Source organism: Oryctolagus cuniculus, chromosome 7 (assembly GCF_051225735.1).
Source record: "Oryctolagus cuniculus isolate XC-2025 breed Fujian yellow rabbit chromosome 7, ASM5122573v1, whole genome shotgun sequence".
Taxonomy (NCBI): Eukaryota; Metazoa; Chordata; class Mammalia; order Lagomorpha; family Leporidae; genus Oryctolagus; species Oryctolagus cuniculus.
Genome location: NC_142873.1, coordinates 146,637,195 through 146,656,536, shown reverse-complemented (window position 1 = coordinate 146,656,536; position 19,342 = coordinate 146,637,195). Strand labels below are relative to the sequence as shown.

At 53.3% G+C, this 19,342-nt stretch overlaps 1 protein-coding gene across 4 annotated transcripts in view; it reads left to right on the top strand.

Annotated features, from left to right (window-relative positions):
- MACO1 (macoilin 1) overlaps positions 1-19,117 on the top strand; it is a 78,160-nt gene extending 59,043 nt beyond the window's left edge. For all 4 annotated transcript variants that reach the window (XM_051856658.3, XM_089301339.1, XM_089301337.1 and 1 more), the window contains 5 exons: positions 4,134-4,292; positions 5,528-5,710; positions 8,949-9,069; positions 11,450-11,624; positions 18,651-19,117. In XM_051856658.3, coding sequence (XP_051712618.1) covers positions 4,134-4,292; positions 5,528-5,710; positions 8,949-9,069; positions 11,450-11,624; positions 18,651-18,853 — 841 coding nt within the window. In that variant the 3' untranslated portion in view covers positions 18,854-19,117. The remainder of the gene's footprint in view (positions 1-4,133; positions 4,293-5,527; positions 5,711-8,948; positions 9,070-11,449; positions 11,625-18,650) is intronic.
- The last annotated feature ends 225 nt before the right edge of the window (positions 19,118-19,342 follow it).

Below are 19,342 nucleotides of genomic sequence, written 5' to 3'. Positions count from 1 at the left end.
CTTTTAACACCATTTAATCAGCCTTCTTGTCTTCACACTAGTAAATCATGTGCCTGCATTTTACCTTCAGTGCCACAGGGTTAAGTATACCATTAAGTCAAGCAGTGATTATCTGTTGAGTAAATGCTCTTAGCACTTGACTTAGCACTTGGCTTAATTCAGCTCAACTTGCTAACTCACATAATTATTTTATAACTCATGATGTATAATTTTCTATTGAGTAAATGCAAAAATTTAGATATGTCTTAGAACATAAGATCATATTGTACATCCATCCAATGGTGTATCATACAATAATTCCTTATGACAGGTACCTAATAATGTGAGAAGGTGTCTATGATATGTATTGTGGTACTCTAACTAGTATGAAATATATTTCCATATGTGAAAAAAAAAAAAGACATACAGAAAAGAAGTAGACCAAATGTATACAGTGAGTGGTTCCGCCTGGATGAGAGAATTGTGAATTGCTTACATTTTTATTGGAAGTGTGATGTACTTATATTCTATATGGAAGTGGAGCAACTGGAACTCAAACCAACACTCCAGTATGGAATGCTGATGTTGAAACAGTGGTTTAACCTGCAGCAACACACCAGCCCCTGTTATATTTTCCCTTTTTTTTTAATTTTTTAAATTTTTTTTGACAGGCAGAGTGGACAATGAGAGAGAGAGAGACCAAGAGAAAGGTCTTCCTTTGCCGTTGGTTCACCCTCCAATGGCCGCCACGGCTGGTGTGCTGCAGCCAGCACACCGCGCTGATCCGATGGCAGGAGCCAGGTACTTATCCTGGTCTCCCATGAGGTGCAGGGCCCAAGTACTCGGGCCATCCTCCACTGCACTCCCGGGCCACAGCAGAGAGCTGGCCTGGAAGAGGGGCAACCGGGACAGAATCTGGCGCCCCAACCAGGACTAGAACCCGGTGAGCCGGCGCCGCAAGGTGGAGGATTAGCCTAGTGAGCCGCGGCGCCGGCCTGTATTTGCTTTTGATACTGATTGGGGATCACTTTTATAAAGAATACATCCAATATGGGATTATAAGCCATTTTTACAGCCTTCATCAATAAAGATTTAAAATATAGTGAATGTTCATGGTTCGATTAATGCTTTGTGTAGAAAGGGAGTAAAACATCGTCTGGCATAAATTTGAAAAGTAACTGAGAAATTTGCCGTTTGGTGCTTTTTTCTCCTGTGTGTCCTTAGGCACTGTACCTAGAGGTTGGTGTTTCTTAAACTGGGGGCGCCGGTGCCAACTCGCAGGCTTTCTGCAGCAGTTTGGAAAATAGTGATTCTGAGTTTTACAAAGTGACTGACTGCAGTTAGGAAAATCGTGACTTGTTTTGGTTCTGTCTCTTGAGATGGAGCTCTGTATGCTTCACCTGCTTTCCTAACTGGTATGTAACACACACGCAGAGCAGTGCACAGATCCGCAGTGTGTGACTTAGGATCTCAGGTGAGCCGCTCGCTTTACTTTCCGTCGTATCGTGCTGCCGTTATCTTTGACGGCATTGTCATGGCTGCGTGGTGTTCCCCGCTCTCCAGAAGTTGCACTCTGATACTTTGATCTCAACTGTATTAGCTCTTTTGGATTTTTACTTTTTTTTTTTTCAAGAATCTCTAGAATTTTACTCCAAGTAAATATTGTTACTCTTAGTTTGGCCTTTAAAGCTTTAAAATGGAAGAGAGTAATAATACAAAACCATGACCTCTAGCCTCCAAAGATTTAATGTTTCTTTGATTGCCCACTGCGGCCCAGTTGGACCTCAGCAGGCTGGCTGTGTGGAACTTGATTCCCATGCCTGTGCATGTGACCCTGCACGGTTTGCTGATCTGAAGCAGCGAGTCAGCAGCCGGCCGTAAGTGTGTCAGGTCCAGAAACCCGAGAGCAGCCCGGCAGGGCCTTTGAGAGCAGCAGCCTCTGGCAAGGGAGCGGCGCCTGGAAGACGGCAGGCCGGCCTTGCTGAGGGCCCCGCCTTGCTGAGGGTCCGGCCTTGCTGAGGGTCCCGCCTTGCTGAGGGTCCCGCCTTGCTGAGGGTCCCGCCTTGTTGAGGGTCCCGCCTTGCTGAGGGTCCGGCCTTGCTGAGGGTCCCGCCTTGCTGAGGGTCCCGCCTTGCTGAGGGCCCGGCATCAGCCCTGCAGCCATCTAGAGCCCTGCTCCCGAGCCCCAGCGCTGGACTCTGCTGGGTCCCCTGGTCTCATCAGAAAGCCACCCTTATTACCCAAACTGCAGTCCTCAGACTGTGAAATCCACTTCTCAAGAAAGGTAAATTACCCAACACATTCTTTAGCCAAGCCTCTTCCTGGGGATGCCCTGACAGCATCAGAACCTCCCTGAGTGGTGGTGGGGTGAAGGGTGGCCTGGTGACCTGTCATGTTCAGAGCAGTTCCAAGAACACATTCAACTGGAATAACCCTGGCAATAGGGAACGCGTGGCATGCTGTCCTGTGACCCTTCCCTGGGGAGCTGGTGGTGTCAGGAGACCCAGCGTGGCTTCTGGAACACAAGGTTTCTAGGCCGCACTCCCAGACGCTGGACAGGAGACCTGGCTGCTGCATTTACAGAATGCCTGTTTCAGTATTTTGTGATTTGGGGTTTGGAAATCTCCATAAGTGGCCTAAAGGTAGATAAGTAACTCAGGCTGCTCTTTGGTTTCTCAGGGAGATTAGGCACTGTGTATTGGGTAAGTGCAGACCACTATGCTAGGCCTTGGAGTCTGTCCAGACTCAGTCCATGGAGCTGACAGGCCCAAAGATGACCCGCCATTGCCCCCCAGGAATCGTGGTTCTGCTGGTGTGCGCAGTCCACGACTCAGCACGTCTCATCCGAGCACACTGACTTGTACCTGCCTGTGAGTTTGTATCCTGATGAAAAAAGTGTCTTCTCCCTGGCCTGAACTCCAGTGCCACTGTCCACGGCCCCATGTGACACACCCGTGCTACCTTTTCCCGCTGTTCCTAGCGCAAGCCTGTCTTGCCTCGCATATCTGTGGCTGTTCCCACCTGTAGGTTCTGAGGCCGTTTTCCCCCCAGAATGTCCCTCGCTCCCTTCCACTACTCCAGATGCTGCCAGTCTTCAGAGCCTGACTCAGTTCCCATCTCTGCCCAGCCTTTCCTCTGAGAACACAGGTAGCACTGCCGTGCTGTGGATGACGAAGCTGCCGTTTGGCCTAGAGGTGACGAGAATGGACCCTGCAGCTGCTGCCTGGGAGGGCCTTGGGCTTCAGCCTTCCTGGCCCAGATTTCTCCATCTGGGAAAATGGGAATAACAGTTGCACCCAGCCCACGGTTTTGCAGATGGAGTGAGTTCCGACCATTAGCGCCCCTATAGGGAACAGTGCTTGGCACCGAAGTTCTTACGAAACAGTAGCTGTAGCCATTGCTCCTGGTAGCACGTGTCTGACCGTAGCCCTCCGTGTGTCATCTTGCGGTTACGTGTCTCTTGCTCCTACTGATTTTTAAAGTCCTCTCTCAGAGAAATGGACTTGGTTTTACCTGTTTGGTTGCCTGCTCAGTACGACCTGTGCATTTACTGGTCTCCCAGCACACATAGCTTAAAGTGAAACTCCGCTGCATTAAAGGAAACAGGTGGGCCCGAGGAAGCCATGGAAGAATAAAGAGGCTTCAGTTCACGGGTGGAGTTTCTTGTGATTCCCGATGCGGGATTGTCACCGTGCTGAGGCTGGTGCTCCCTCTGCCACAGGCACCAGATCTGTTAGCATCTCCTGCAAGGAAGCCCACGGTCCAGGAGCCGTTGCCGACACTGTTTTCCCTAGGCCTGTGGGGGGAGGGGGTCCCAGACCCTAGATTCCGAGCTGTAAGAATGTCTCAGAGCGCTGTGTGCTGAGTCTCCAGCTGAGGGGCGTGGACAAGTCGCCTCCTCTGCCGTCCCTCCTTCCTGTTAGCAGCGCTGTCCTCACTGTCACTTCATAGACATTGGGGGAATCGAAAGTTGCCCCTGGTGGAAGGAGGTGGGAATCACTCCGCAAACTCTGTTGCAGTCAGCAGACTGAAGGGCAGGAGCGGCCAGCCGGGGCCTCTGCCGCCCCCCAGCAGCTCCGGGGCGCCCCAGCCCGAGGCTGTCACTGAACCCCGTGGGCCCTCTCCAGATGAAATCACTGTGTTTTTCCTTCCAGGCTGGAACAAGACATTAAAAAGTTAAAGGCTGACCTGCAAGCCAGCCGGCAGGTGGAACAAGAGCTGCGCAGTCAGATCAGCTCCCTCTCGAGCACGGAACGAGGGATCCGCTCAGAAATGGGCCAGCTCCGGCAGGAGAACGAGCTGCTGCAGAACAAGTACGTGCGCCCCTCCAGCCTGGGGCGGGGCCGCCGCCCGCGCAGGGGCTCCCTGATCCTCTTGTTTGGGGGATTGGCGTGCAGCACTCAGGTGACAGCAGGGACGTTTTCACACAGCGTGTTTAAAATAGCAGATAGCCGACATACACATAAAACTGCAAGAACCTCCTTGCAATAAAACAGTGTAGTAGCGTTACTGTTTGTCTTCTCTCATTTAGTAGTGTGTCTTAATTTAAAAGTTCCGAGCTTTTGTGATAATATACGTAAAATTGATAAGTAGTCCTGCCACAATTTGAACATTTTGCTCCTTTGAATGTTTTCAGAGGATCCAGCTTTGATATTGACTTTGGTTTCTGGCAGGCACTAATGACGCTAAACTTTGGTGTTATTAGAAGAGGCAGGCAGAGGCCAGCTCCGGTGTCTAAACTCCTCCAAGCTTTCCATTCATTCATTCCAGGATTACTTGTTGATTCACCGTGGGTCTGAATGACTTTCTCAGTTGCTAAGCAGCGTGTATCTGTGGTAGTGATTACTGTTACACACGCTGAGCTTTCTCTATTGAGAAAGGAGGCCAACATTTTTAAGGATTATAATTCAAAAGCTAGAGCCGTTGTAGGCAGATAACTTCTCCATTGCTTCTGGCCAACTTTCGTGGTGGTTTTAGCATTGCTGCCTAGAGACCCTCCCTAGTAAGTTCACCTGGTGTTGGTAGGTAGCACTGCAGGTGATGGGCGTACGGCTGAAATTTCCAACCGAAATGAAGCATCCCATGGCTCTTTAAGAGACTGGTTTGGAGCACTAGAGAGGCAAGGTGCAGCATAGCTGTGTTCAGAAAGACTTCTCCCCTCGCACCCCTTACCCTGGGTTCCGGGGGATTGGTCCCATCAGTGCGGCTGCGGAGGACTGGAGTTCTTCCCCGGGGCTTTAGGACACTAGAGTCATTCTGCAGTGAGTCCCTCTGCTAGCAACGTTCTGTCTTCCTTTCTGAACTGCCTTGGGAAGATCATGTACCTGGAGCGGAGGCTGGGTCCGATTCTGTGTCTTGCAAGGCAGTTGGTCTGTTGGTGTTTGGGAATTGTAGATACTGGCGCAGCGTCCTGACCCTGGGCACTCCAGCAGCGCGTGCACAGGAGCTGGCTCTTCAGGCCTCCTGTTCACTGGGCCTTAGGAGGATGCCGAGAGGCCGCGCGTGAGTGTTTTCATTTTAAGACTGTGTGACACTTGTTTCCATATAGGTTACACAATGCTGTGCAGATGAAGCAGAAAGACAAGCAGAACATCAGCCAGTTGGAGAAAAAGCTAAAAGCTGAGCAGGAAGCCCGAAGTTTTGTAGAAAAGCAATTACTGGAGGAGAAAAAAAGGAAGAAGTTAGAAGAAGCCACTGCTGCCCGGGCTGTTGCATTTGCTGCTGCATCTAGGTACGGCTGCCACCTGAGAGGGTGATCCACGGTTGGCTTTCCCTGTGCCAGGACAGGTGGGAAGTTGATGCCTTGGGCGGGGTTGGACAGCTAGCAGTCAAGCACAGATGGGTCACTTTTAAGTCCATTTTGCTGGCTGGTTTAAACTCTGCAGCCTGTGCTGTCATCCTTAGGACCTCATCTAGGAAGCGGGATGGGGGCCTCACCGTTCTGAGAGCAAAGGCTGCTGGTCACTCTGCAGAACCGAGCATTACTGAGTGCTGAGAGGTTCCATCTGGGCTCGACTTCCCTTCCTAGAGTGCTCGTTGCACTCTACTCATGTGTGTGTGTGTGTGTGTGCGCACACGTGGGGGGTGTTTCTAAAATTTTTGTCTTAAAATGAGAGAAAGATAAAATCCTGGTTGCCAAGGGCAGCACTATAACATAGCAGATTTAGCTGCCAGCTGTGGTGCCCGTATCCCACGTGGGTACCAGTTCATGTCCTGGCTGCTTCACTTCCAATCCAGCTCCCTGCTAATGTGCCTGGGAAAGCAGTGAAAGATGGCCCAAGTACTTGGCTCCCTGTACCACGTGGGAGACCCAGAAAAAGCTACTGGCTCCTGGCTCCTGGCTCTGGATCAGCCCAGCTCTGGCTGTTGCGGCCATTTGGGGAGTAAACCAGAGTATGGAAGACCTTTCTCTGTGTGTCTCGCCTTCTTTCTCTTTCTAACTCTGCCTTTCAAATAAATAAATAAATCTTTTTTTAAAACAAAATCTTGGCCGGCACCGCAGCTCAATAGGCTAATCCTCCGCCTTGTGGCGCTGGGTTCTAGTCCCGGTCGGGGCGCTGGATTCTGTCCCAGTTGCCCCTCTTCCAGGCCAGCTCTCTGCTGTGGCCTGGGAGTGCAGTGGAGGATGGTCCAAGTCCTTGGGCCCTGCACCCCATGGGAGACCAGGAGAAGCACCTGGCTCCTGGCTTCGGATCAGCGCGGTGCACAAATCTTGGTTGCCCACCAGCTGTATACTCACTGATCCTATCTTTGTGGAATGTCAATGAACTCTCAAATGAGATGAAAATAAGTGAAATATGAGTCTCTGTTGCATAGCATTAAATCTGTGGAGTAATGAAACCTGGGGACTACTTCCTGTGTCAGTATTCCAAAAACTGATCTAGCAAGGGGAGGGGACAGCTGACAGTCATTAGGAAGGAGTCTTCCCTTTTCCGTGTGTGTGTGTGTGTGTGTGTGTGTAGATTTATGAAGTCCATCTGCATAGGGGATCAGTCATAGGTTGGCAGATGTAAATTAGTATTGTTTTGTTTGTCTCACTTTTAATGTCCGACCTAATTTGTATCTATGTGGTATAATTCAACTGTAATTCTTCTTGAGTTTGCTTCGTTGTATTCAACAAGTAACTCCCTTGCCAGCCCCTGGCTTGTTCTTAGCCTTTCTGGGGCTCTGGCATGTGCAGAGTAGCTGGTGAGTCATCACTTCACTTTCGGAAAGTAATGGTGAGTGAGAATACCCGTCCTGTGTGGCCCTGCCTGCCCCAGGACTCTGCCTGCAGATGGCCGAGCCCACTGGGCCCCAGTGGCCGGACAGACTCCAGAGACCCTTGCTTGACCAGCCTGCCTGGGATGTGGGGTGGTTTGCGCCTGTGCTTGAAGATTTTCCTGAACAGAAATCTAGTGTGGCCAGTACTCTGCTTAATTCACCTAGCACCTGCCCTTCTTGAGCAATTCCCCCGAGGACACACAGCTCCCTTAGCCGTATTGTTTATTGTCTCCAGGCCTGAGAGTCCGTCCTCGGGTGTTTGTGTCTTCTCTAGAGCCTTCTGCCTCTAGTTAGGCATATTGGTTTTGCTCCTGCCCCTGGCTGGCCCCCGCTGCCACCCTTTCCATCCTTAGAGCCGTTTTTAGTCTGAAGCGGTCTTTGCCCTTCCCTCTTTGGTAGGCAGAGGACGCCTAGTCATCGTGCCGTTTCTGCTCCTAACACTAACAGTGCCTGCTCAGTGCCATCATCTCTCTAACTTGTTCTTGCCATAACCCTGGGAGGCAGCCAGTGCTGCTCCCTTCTTGCGCTCTGGACTCTGTGACTCAGCAACGGTGAAATCCCCACGTGTGGCCTCTCAACATAGAGGGAAGAGCTGCTCCCTAGCTCGCTGCCCTGCTGGAGATGACGTGTTCCGTTCTGTCTCTCAGCCCTGTGTGCCCAGTGTCGTGTCACCACGGCCTGGGGGCAAGTGTGCTGATGGGGAAGCTGGAAACCCTCTGGGGTTGTTTTGTTCTTAAAGATTAGCTGATTGTTTTAAAAGGCAGAAAGGTAGAGAGAGGGAGGAACACAGAGAGAATGATCTTCCTTCCGCTGGTTCACTCTCCAAATGGCCACAACAGCTGGGACTGGGCCAGACCGAAGCCAGGAGCCAGGATCTTCATCCAAATCACCCAAGTGGGTGCAGAGGCCTAAGCACTTAGGTCATCCTCTGCTGCTTTCCCAGGTCATCAGCAGGGAGCTGGATCAGAAGTGGAACAGCTGAGACTCAAACCAGTGCCCAGATGGGATAATGGCATTGCAGGCAGCTTAACCTACTGTACCACAGTGCCAGCCCTGAAAACCTGTTCTTATTGCAGTTCTGTTACCAACAAGCCTCAGTGACTTTGAAGTAAAATGATGTCTATGTAGCTTCAGTTTTCTCATCTGAGAAATGGGAGTATATCCCATGTTGATGTAAGGATTGAAGAAGTTAGTTGTTGGCTCCTGTAGATAATAATAATTTTAGGTCACTGTTGAAATTATCAAATAATAGAGTGAATGAATCTCTTGAACATAAGCTAAAACTTGACAGGCCCTGGAGTATCAGAGAAATAACGGCTCTGCACTGTAAGTGCACTTGGCCCTCTACATCCATGGGTTCTGCAGCTGTGGATTTACCCATCCACAGATCATCTTTGGGGAAAAAATGCATATGTACAGACTTTTCTTGTCATTCCCTAAACTGTACAGTCTAACAACTATTTATACGATATTTACATGGACTTGGATCTGCAGGCATTCTGGAGTTGATTTAAAGCATGCAGGAGGATGGACATGGGTTATATGCTAATACTGTGCCTTTTTATAAAAGGGACTTGAGCATCCATAGATCATGGTATCTGGTATCTGTAGGGGGATCCTGGAGCCAGTTCCCTACGTGATTCTGAGGGACAACCGTAAACCTGTAGTTTTTTGAAACCCCTCTATTTCCTTCTCTTTTTCAAAAGGGGAGAGTGCACCGAAACCTTACGGAATCGGATCCGAGAACTCGAAGCAGAGGGCAAGAAGCTCACAATGGACATGAAGGTGAAGGAAGACCAGATCCGAGAACTGGAGCTCAAAGTCCAGGTAACGTGCGCTCTGCTCTCCACCGTGGTGTGGAGCTCGTGCCGGTGACCCGGGCGTCTGGGGATCTCCACGTGAGAGACGCGAGGCTCCAGGCCAGCTCCTCTCCGGTCCTGGTCAGCAAAACCAGGTTCTGATGCAAGCCTGAAAGGCGATGTTCCCTTAGCGTGTGCTGCACCCGGGTTTGCCTTCCTGTAGATTCACTGAACTTTTCCGGGTTCTAGACCCAGGTCAGTGACCTTAGGAATTGACGTGTCTCTTCCTAGTCCTGACCCTGTGTCCACTGCCGGGGAATTGACCCTCCTGAATGACCCTGAGCCTTGCAGATTGTGGTCCTGAGCTGCACATGATCAATGGCCACTCTGGGGGGCTCTCTGTAGCCTTGCCAGGATTTGGCATCAGCTCCTCAAAGGCACATCTGCGACTAAGGTCGTATGTGAGATGCCTCGCGGCAGGGTGCACCCTGTGGCGGTGCTGGCGAGCCAGCGGGCTGCAGTAGGTGACCTGAGACAAAGCCTCAATGCACCGCGGAGGTCGCCCCGGAGGGCCGGGAGCCGAGGAGCAGTCAGAGAAAGGCTTTGGAGCACTGAAGAGCGGGGAGAACCACAACACTAGGAGCTCATCTCGTACCAGACAAGAAGACATTCCAGATAGAGGAGAAAAAACACATTTTTTAAAACAGGCAAAAATAGTTGAATTTATTTTCTTATGGAATAGGGAAAGACTTTGTAAATGAAAAAAGCAATGGACACAATCACAAAGTGAAACAAATGAAGATCGATTGGGGAAGGTACAGATATTACAATAAATATAAATGAGGAAGTAATACTTTTAATACATAATAGCTCATTAAATTGATAGGGAAGGCGCAGATAGGCAGAGAAGTAGGCAAAGGACGTAAACAGATAATTCACAGAAAAAATGTAAATGATAAGAACATGAAGAATATATCCTCATCAATCATGAAGACATGTAGATTAAAATTAGGTATCATTTTTCTCCTGTGAAATTAGCAAAGAATTTCTAAGTAAGATATCCATCTTGGTGCAGATGTTGCAGAATGGGCTTCATTTGTGGCTTGTGGGGATGTAGCTTCCCGTGAGGGAGCGTGCACTTTGTCAGTGTTTCCCACTGTAGAGATCCAGCATCGGGCAAGTGTTTTAAAACCTCACCAGTGTTGGCCGGCGTCGTGGCTCACTAGGCTAATCCTCTGCCTTGCGGCGCCGGCACACCGGGTTCTAGTCCCGGTCGGGGCGCCAGATTCTGTCCCAGTTGCCCCTCTTCCAGGCCAGCTCTCTGCTGTGGCCCGGGAGTGCAGTGGAGGATGGCCCAAGTGGTTGGGCCCTGCACCCCATGGGAGACCAGGAGAAACACCTGGCTCCTGCCATCGGATCAGTGCGGTGTGCTGGCTATAGCAGCCATTGGAGGGTGAACCAACGGCAAAGGAAGACCTTTCTCTCTGACTCTCTCTCTCTCTGTCCACTCTGCCTGTCAAAAAAAAAAAAAAAAAAAAAAAAAAAAAAAAAAAACCTCACCAGTGTTAAGTGTACAAGGATGGTCATGACAGTGACAAATAGTATAAAAAAAAGATTCTTAATCTTAGAGATTGATTTAAATTGTGGTATGTAACCATGCAAGAATATCATATAGCCATTAAAAATGTTACTTTGATAGAATAGGTGAGGTTACATTTTTTAAAGACTATTTATAAAACCCTTCACATGATAGGGATTATTTCAGTTATGTTAAGAGGTATACATGTGTATAAAAAGGACTAAAAATGTATCAGAATTTTTAGTGATGGGATTATGATAAGTTTTCATTTTATTTTTTAGTTTCTCTGTATTTCTAAATATTCTGCGATTAGTTTAGCTTTCTGTCTTTAAAAATGCAGAAAATCAGGTCTCTACATATTTCTTGAATATATTACCAAGTATTTGAAGTGGGCTTATTCTGCAGTTTGCCCTGTCAAAATAATGTATACAGCTTTTAGTGCAGGTTGACAGGAGAAGTTTTGCCAAATTTGACTACAACATTTGCAACATTTGCAAGTGGCCAGCAAGGAAACCATTCTCTGGTTCTGAATTAGGCTTGCATGAAAACGGTTTGACTAAAGGCAGAGTCCATTTGACCTGGGCACAGGCCCCCGCAGTCGAGTGGTTGTTTGCTAGGTGGCGGCGTCTGTGCACGTCACCGTGCGGGAACATTCGGCACCTTTCTGAGTCGTGAGCTCTGACTCCGGGCGTGCCAGGGCGGAGTCCTCATGGCCAGATCAAGAACAGTAGGATGGGATTTGTGATTTCCGGCTCACTGACAGAAGCCTGTGCCTCAGCTACCTTGCAGCCTTGCGCTCTGACGGTGTTGATGTTGGTGGTTTCGACAGGAGCTGCGGAAGTACAAGGAGAACGAGAAGGACACCGAGGTGCTCATGTCCGCCCTGTCCGCCATGCAGGACAAGACCCAGCACCTGGAGAACAGCCTCAGCGCGGAGACGCGCATCAAGCTGGACCTCTTCTCGGCGCTGGGGGACGCCAAGCGGCAGCTCGAGATCGCGCAGGGTAGGAGGGCGGGGCCCCTGGAGGGGGCGGGGGCGTGCAGACTGTGCGGGACCCGCGGATGCAGAGAGCGCACCTCCTCCTAGGGCGCTGAATCAAAGGGCATCTCGGGTTCTTCTGAAGTGGTTTGGTTAGTGCCTGACATGCAAACGTCGGGCTCCCTAGGGGTGGGCATCTCACAGTGCCTGGGTTCGCGGCCCAGCTCTGCTCCCAATCCCAGCTTCCTGCCAGTGCGCTCTCTGGGAAGCAGATGGTTGAGTCCCCACTGCCCAAATTGGAGACCTGGATCAAGTTCCTGGCTCCCAGCTCGGTCTTGCCCAGTCCTGGCCACTACTGCAGGCATTTTAGGGAGTAAGCTGACACATGGGAATTCATATTCACTCCCTCTCTCTCCCTGTCCCTATCTGTCTCTCAAGCAAATAAAAATTTTAAAAGCAAAAAAAGAAAGTTGATTTTAAAAAAGAGACGTTGGAATCCCACGCTAATTCCATCTGCAGTCATATTTTGAAATGTGAAAAGTCAGGTGCAGGGTGTACAGAGGAGTTTCTACGTCTGGGAGCTCATGGTGTTAAAGAAGAGAACGGTAGCGTGATCAGAGGGTGCTGGCAGAGGAGGGGCTCAGAGAGGCAGGGACCAAACCAGTGTGGAGAAATGGAGAGGGCCGTTTCCCAAGGAGCTGATGTCTGACCTGGGGCTTGAACGATGAGAAGGGGTTGACCCCGTGAAGAGTGGCAATCTGTGCAGAGGAAATAGGCCAGCTAAGGACTCGCAGACCAGGTGGGGCCTGATATTCTTTGGGCAGCTGGCTCTGCTTGGCTGGTGCGGTGGTGGGAGACTTGGAGGGCAGCCCCTCCATGTGGTGGATACTGAGTCTTACTGTGTGCCCCTGAGGGTGCGGGGCTGTGGCCCTGGCCGGGACAGACACGAGCAAGCCGGCAGGGAATGTGTCAGACGGCAGTAGGTGCGATGGTGAGAATGAAGATGTGGAAGCAGGTGAGTGCGTCTGCTCTCTTGACCCGGTGCTCACAGAAGGGCCCTGGGACAGGCAGAGTGGGGCAGAGGCCGAGCCTCAGTAGCTGGGGGCAGCACTTCCACCAGATGCCGCATGAGAGCAGAGCCCCGCAGGGGGCTGCCCCGCCTGGCAGGAGAGTGGGGGAGGGCCAGGGGCAGGGGTGGCGGCCACACCGGACTGGAGGCCACGGAGGAGCTGGAGCTCTACCTGAGTGAGCTCTGCCCTACTCTGCAGGGCTACTAAGGCATGCGGGAGCTGGAGGAGGCACGTGTGGATTTGTGGGAGAGAGTGATGAGCCGCCTGATCAGTGAGAGGGCTTATTTGAGTGCTGCAGAACATTTTGAAAGAGAGAGAGTAGCCGCGTTGTCTGGATGCCCGGGAGAGAGGAGGCTGCACACAGCAGGGCCGGGGCACCCCCTGGCAGTGGTGTGCCAACTGCTTGGGGACCCCTTCATTCAGTTGAAATGGTTGGCGCATCACAAAGAGGTTTTTCTAAGTAGATACATCTAACAGTAGTTACTGGGCCTAAATTAAAACTTAGAGCATTTATTTAGGACTCCATTTTAAAATTATAAACATGGTACATGTCAACATAAATAACATACATTTCTGAAAAATGACTTTTCCTAAAAAATATGAGAAAAGTGGCATCATTTGACATTAGCAAGTCTCTGATCTAGCCTAAGAAGCCTGTTCGGGTCTCGTCTCTGTTGGATCGTTCTGCCCTGGTTCTGCAGTCGACGTTGCTTACGGAAGACTCCGTTTCCGCTCCTGACAGAGGCAGATGCTCGGCCGTGTTGAGGGTGGTTCCTGTGCTCACGGAGAGGCCTGCCGCCGTCAGGGAGCAGCAGAGGGCCAGGAAGACCAGAGGCGAGATCAGGGAGGCCTTCATGAAGGAGGCACATTCGTTGAGCTTTGAAGTATGAATTTTTTTAAGATTGATTTATTTATTTGAATGTCAGAGTTGAGGTCTCCCATCTACTGGTTCACTCCCCAAGTGGCCTCAATGGCCAGGGTGGATCCAGGCCGTAGCCAGGAGCCAGGAGCTTCTTCCAAGTTTCCCACGTGAGTATAGCAGGGGCCCAGACATTTGGGCATCTTCTGCTGCTTTTTCCAGGCCATAGCAGAGAGCTGGATCAGAAGTGGAGCAGCCGGAACATGAACCGGCGCCCATGTGGGATGCGGGCATGGCTTTACCCCCTACACCACAACACCGGCTCCTGAAGTACGAATTTTAAGAGCAGAGAATGTTAGGGAAGAACACTTTACCTGAGCCTGGGCTGTCCGGGTGAGTGGTCCAGCAGCTCCAGCTGGGGGACGTGGAAGAAAAGAGTGAGTGACTCGGTGCTCTGTGAATGGAGCTGTGCTAAAAAATACCTTCCCTAGGCTTCTGGAGGAAGTGGTGACAGGCTCCAGCCATTATCTCCCAACAGCAGGCTGGGGGTGAGAGTGAGTGGAGGCAGAGGCCAGTTAGGAAACTCTCACTGTCTTCTGGCTACACAGGTGGTGGCTGTGGGGGAAGGGTGGTGCTGACAGGGGAGTGAAGGGGCATGGAGATGCCTGAGCCCCGGGAGCAGGGGCTGCTGGAACCAAGGAGGGGTGACCGAGCGGGAAGGTGGGTGGAGAGCCCAGCAACCTTACTCTGGCCTCGGGGAAAGGCAGGAGATTCCTCAGGTCCCAGCTCTGCACGCCCTGGGAGGCAGCTGACGGCTCAAGTGCTGCGTCCCTGCGCCCATGAGGGATACCTGCACTGGGTTCTGTCTCCTGGCTTCAGCCTGACCCCAGCCATGGCTGTTTAGTGAATGAACCTGTGGATGGGACACATCTCTTTGTGTCTCTCTCTCAAAATTTAAAAAAGGGGGCAAAAATAAGAGCAGCCTAGGAGTCCTGATTCTGTCCCTACGCTGACTTTTTTGCCTGGCTTCACTCCCTGTTCCCTTGGGTTGCAAACTTGGAAAAAAGTCTCCCTGCGCAGGGTAGCACCTGGTCTCAGAATAGCCATGGAGAGGAGAGCGTGGCCTCCCAGCAGAGATGGCGCCCGCGCCGGCCCGGGAGCCCCGTCTTCCCCAGTGCGCTGAGGGGTTTGCGTGGTGCTGCTGACAGAAATGCGGTGTAGATCTGCATGGAAAGACAGTGCAGGTCCTGTGTCAGGCGTTCATCTGAGCCTCATTTTGTTCAAAGAGCAGGGGATGTGTGCCGGCTGGGCGCTCGGGGGACCTGCAGGGAGGGAGAGGGAGCAGCGGTTGCCTTGCCTTCCTCCCCCCTCCACAGGGTGCTGGGATCTTCTCGTAAAAATGCAACTTTGTCATCAAAACCAGAGCCCTGTTGTTTTTCTTCTCCCTACTTTCTGTATCATTTGATTCATCCTGGTTCTGAAATGGCTTTCATCTCTACGTCCTTTTACAGCGTACGCCACCGAGCTCTCTCACGTTCCAGATACATTACCAGGTTTTCTGTTAGGCCGTGGGAAAACTCACACGCGAGTTGTTTTTAGAGCGTTTACATTTCTGAAAGGCTGCTTCTGAGTGTTCTGGTAGACCAGGGAGCCACAGAGCACGGTGGACACTGCGTAGGCTTGGAGACCGAGAGGTCCGGTTTAGTTGTCTCCCAAGGAAATGGCATTGAGGAAGAGACCCAGCTTGCAGGGCCCCGGCTTGCCACTGGGTGGGACCCCAGGGCGAGGCGCTGGAGGGAAAGTAGTCTCTGCCCCAGAGGAGCAGAGAGGGCACCAGGGGCACCAGGGAGCAGCCGCAAGGGCTGGAGCAGGGTGTCGGGCTGGAGCAGGGTGTCGGGCTGGAGCGGGGTGTCGGGCGGGAGCGGGGTGTCGGGCGGGAGCGGGGTGTCGGGCGGGAGCAGGGTGTCGGGCGGGAGCGGGGTGTCGGGCTGGAGCAGGGTGCGGGGCTGGAGCGGGGTGTCGGGCTGGAGCAGGGTGCGGGGCTGGAGCGGGGTGTCGGGCTGGAGCGGGGTGTCGGGCGGGAGCAGGGTGTCGGGCTGGAGCAGGGTGTCGGGCTGGAGCAGGGTGTCGGGCGGGAGCAGGGTGTCGGGCTGGAGCAGGGTGTCGGGCTGGAGCAGGGTGCCGGGCTGGTGTCGGGCTGGAGCAGGGTGCCGGGCTGGTGTCGGGCTGGAGCAGGGTGCCGGGCTGGAGCAGGGTGTCGGGCTGGAGCAGGGTGCCGGGCTGGTGTCGGGCTGGAGCAGGGTGCCGGGCTGGAGCAGGGTGTCGGGCTGGAGCAGGGTGTCGGGCTGGAGCAGGGTGTCGGGCTGGAGCAGGGTGCCGGGCGGGAGCAGGGTGTCGGGGCGGGAGCAGGGTGTCAGGCGGAAGCAGGGTGTCGGGCTGGAGCAGGGTGTCGGGCGGGAGCGGGGTGCCGGGGCTGGAGCAGGGTGCGGGGCTGGAGCAGGGTGCTGGGCGGGAGCAGGGTGCCGGGCGGGAGCAGGGTGTCAGGCGGAAGCAGGGTGTCGGGCTGGAACAGGGTGTCGGGCGGGAGCGGGGTGCCTGGCTGGAGCAGGGTGCCGGGCGGGAGCGGGGTGTCGGGCTGGAGCAGGGTGCGGGGCTGGAGCGGGGTGTCGGGCTGGAGCGGGGTGTCGGGCGGGAGCGGGGTGTCGGGCTGGAGCAGGGTGCGGGGCTGGAGCGGGGTGTCGGGCTGGAGCAGGGTGCGGGGCTGGAGCGGGGTGTCGGGCTGGAGCGGGGTGTCGGGCGGGAGCAGGGTGTCGGGCTGGAGCAGGGTGTCGGGCTGGAGCAGGGTGTCGGGCGGGAGCAGGGTGTCGGGCTGGAGCAGGGTGTCGGGCTGGAGCAGGGTGCCGGGCTGGTGTCGGGCTGGAGCAGGGTGCCGGGCTGGAGCAGGGTGTCGGGCTGGAGCAGGGTGCCGGGCTGGTGTCGGGCTGGAGCAGGGTGCCGGGCTGGAGCAGGGTGTCGGGCTGGAGCAGGGTGTCGGGCTGGAGCAGGGTGTCGGGCTGGAGCAGGGTGCCGGGCGGGAGCAGGGTGTCGGGGCGGGAGCAGGGTGTCAGGCGGAAGCAGGGTGTCGGGCTGGAGCAGGGTGTCGGGCGGGAGCGGGGTGCCGGGGCTGGAGCAGGGTGCGGGGCTGGAGCAGGGTGCTGGGCGGGAGCAGGGTGCCGGGCGGGAGCAGGGTGTCAGGCGGAAGCAGGGTGTCGGGCTGGAACAGGGTGTCGGGCGGGAGCGGGGTGCCTGGCTGGAGCAGGGTGCCGGGCGGGAGCAGGGTGTCGGGCTGGAGCAGGGTGCCGGGCTGGAGCAGGGTGCGGGGCTGGAGCAGGGTGTCAGGCTGGAGTCCCGCCTGGACGTGAATCCTGGCGGCACCCTTGAGCAGCTCTCAGCTCCTCCCTGCCTTGGTCCCTCCTCTGTGAACGATGATGATGGTAATCGCCACCTGCTAGGGCTGATGGGAGCCTGGCACGTGGGAAGCCCCAGGTGACCGTCCTTCTCATCACTGTGGGAAGCTGGTGACCGTCCTTCTCATCACTGTGGGAAGCTGGTGACCGTCCTTCTCATCACTGGTGCAAAGAATGAGCGAGGAAGAAGTTCAGAGTGTGTTGAGGACCTGGGAGGTGGGGCGCTGGTTTAGGTAGGAGGACCGGGAAAGCTCTTCCAAGGAAGTGCAAAGAGAACCCGCACCAAGAGTTAGTGGTGCAGGGGGCAGGAGAGCACGGGAGGGGACGTGGGCAGGGGCTTGGTGCTGGACACCGCATCCCGCGTTGGAGTGCCTGGATCGAGTTCCAGCAGTTTTGTTTAAGTTTTGTTGATTGTATATGAAAGAATTACTCAGAGAAAGAGAGAGATCTTCCATCTGCTGGTTCACTGCCCAATGGCCACAATAGCCAGGGCTGGGCCAGGCCAAAGCCAGGAACCCGGAACTCCATCCAGGTCTCCCACGTGGGTGGCAGGGGCCAAGGCACTTGGGCCATCTTCCATTGCTTTCCCAGGCGCATTACCAGGGAGCTGGATCAGAAGTAGAGCAGCCAGGACTCGAACTGGCACTCTGATGGGATGCTGACATCACAGGTAGCAACTTAACCCACTGTGTCGTCTCTGCTTCTGATCCAGCTTCCTGCTAATGCTCGTCCTGGGAGACAGCAGATGATGGCTCAAGTGCGTGGGTCCCTGCTCTACCTACACGGGAGACCTTGGCTGAGTTCTGGGCTCCTGGCTTAGCCTGCTGTTGTAGGCATTTGGAAACTGAGCCAGCAGATAGAAGATATTTTTCACTGTCTTTCTTTGTCTACCTTTCACATAAAATGAAAATAAATAAGCAAACTTTTTTTTTTAATTGCGGAAGGAAGTGACTGAAGCAGGCAGGAGCTGATAGGATCAAGAAGCAAGCATAGTGAGGGGCTGTGCCCAAGCTGACCAGAGTAATGACGCCGAAGCCACCAGCAGAATCTAGCCTGGGCGGTTGGTCCGAGGTATGGGCAAGCAATCTAGGTCACGCCTGAATCCGGCCCCCACCCCACCCCCCCGGCAGCAGGCACAGAACCGCGTCTGTTTTCTGTAAGAAAACCTGGAGGCAGAAGTGTATTGTGACCGGTTCTGTGGCCTTGACTGTTCTATGTCTCAGAGATGGTCCATCCTTCCAGAAAAAACGTCAGAAAATGTTAGAGCCATAGGTCAAAATCCACACCCCTCTGAAGTGGTCAGAGGTGACTGCCGTGTCTAAAACGTGGCCCCTGGGCACTGACTCCTTCGGTCACATCCACGTGAGCAGAGTTGCTTCTTCCCTCTGAGCCAGGGATCACTGAACTGTGGCCCACAGGCCAGTCCTGGCCTCACACTCCCAGCGTTCCTGAGCCAAGACTGGCGGTTACCTTTCTCCGTAGCTGGGGGCTTGGGAGGCAAACGGGGGAGGCAGCGCGTGGCCCACCGGTGCCCAGCACATCTGCTGAGGCCCTTTGAGGAAAAGCTTGTCCGCCCTTAGGCTGCCGAGCCTGGAGGCGCGTCCGCTGTGCCCGAGCTGGCGGGGTCGACCCGCTGAGCCCGCCTCCTCACTGACGCTGGGTCTTTGATTTTCCAGGACAAATCCTTCAGAAAGACCAGGAAATCAAGGACCTGAAGCAGAAGATAGCGGAGGTCATGGCCGTCATGCCCAGCATCACGTACAGCGCCGCCACCAGCCCCCTGAGCCCTGTGTCCCCCCACTACTCTTCCAAATTTGTGGAGACCAGCCCCTCTGGACTGGACCCCAACGCCTCTGTTTACCAGCCCCTGAAGAAATGAAGACCAGCCGTGTGTTTTGCCCCATTTGGTTACCAGAAGGCATCACAAGGGAGTGTATCTGGCAGTCAAGATAAAAAAAAAAAAGTTTCTATTGTATTTTGTGGGACTCTGTATGTTGTCATTTTTCAAACCGGGGGGGAGTTAACACCAGGTCCGATCAGAACTGCCCATCAGTTTTTCTTGTAAATTTTTAGAAGACCTCACAGAACTTTGCAGTTTATTTTTTTCGGCCAACACATTAAAACCATTCTTGGATTTCAAGTAGCCAATTTTGCCTTTTATGTATTCTTACATAGTTCCCTCTTGAAGGAAAAAAAAAAAGCAGAGTTTTTGCTTTTCCACCCTTTGTTTTGTTCTTAAAAAAAGAAAAAAAGCAAAAACTGCACATTGGATTCACACGGGTTGATAATGGAAAGTTAGTTTTTAGAGTAGAAGTGAAGTAAGCCGACAGCCTTGATTCCCCAGCCACATTAAAGAAGATTCCTGATG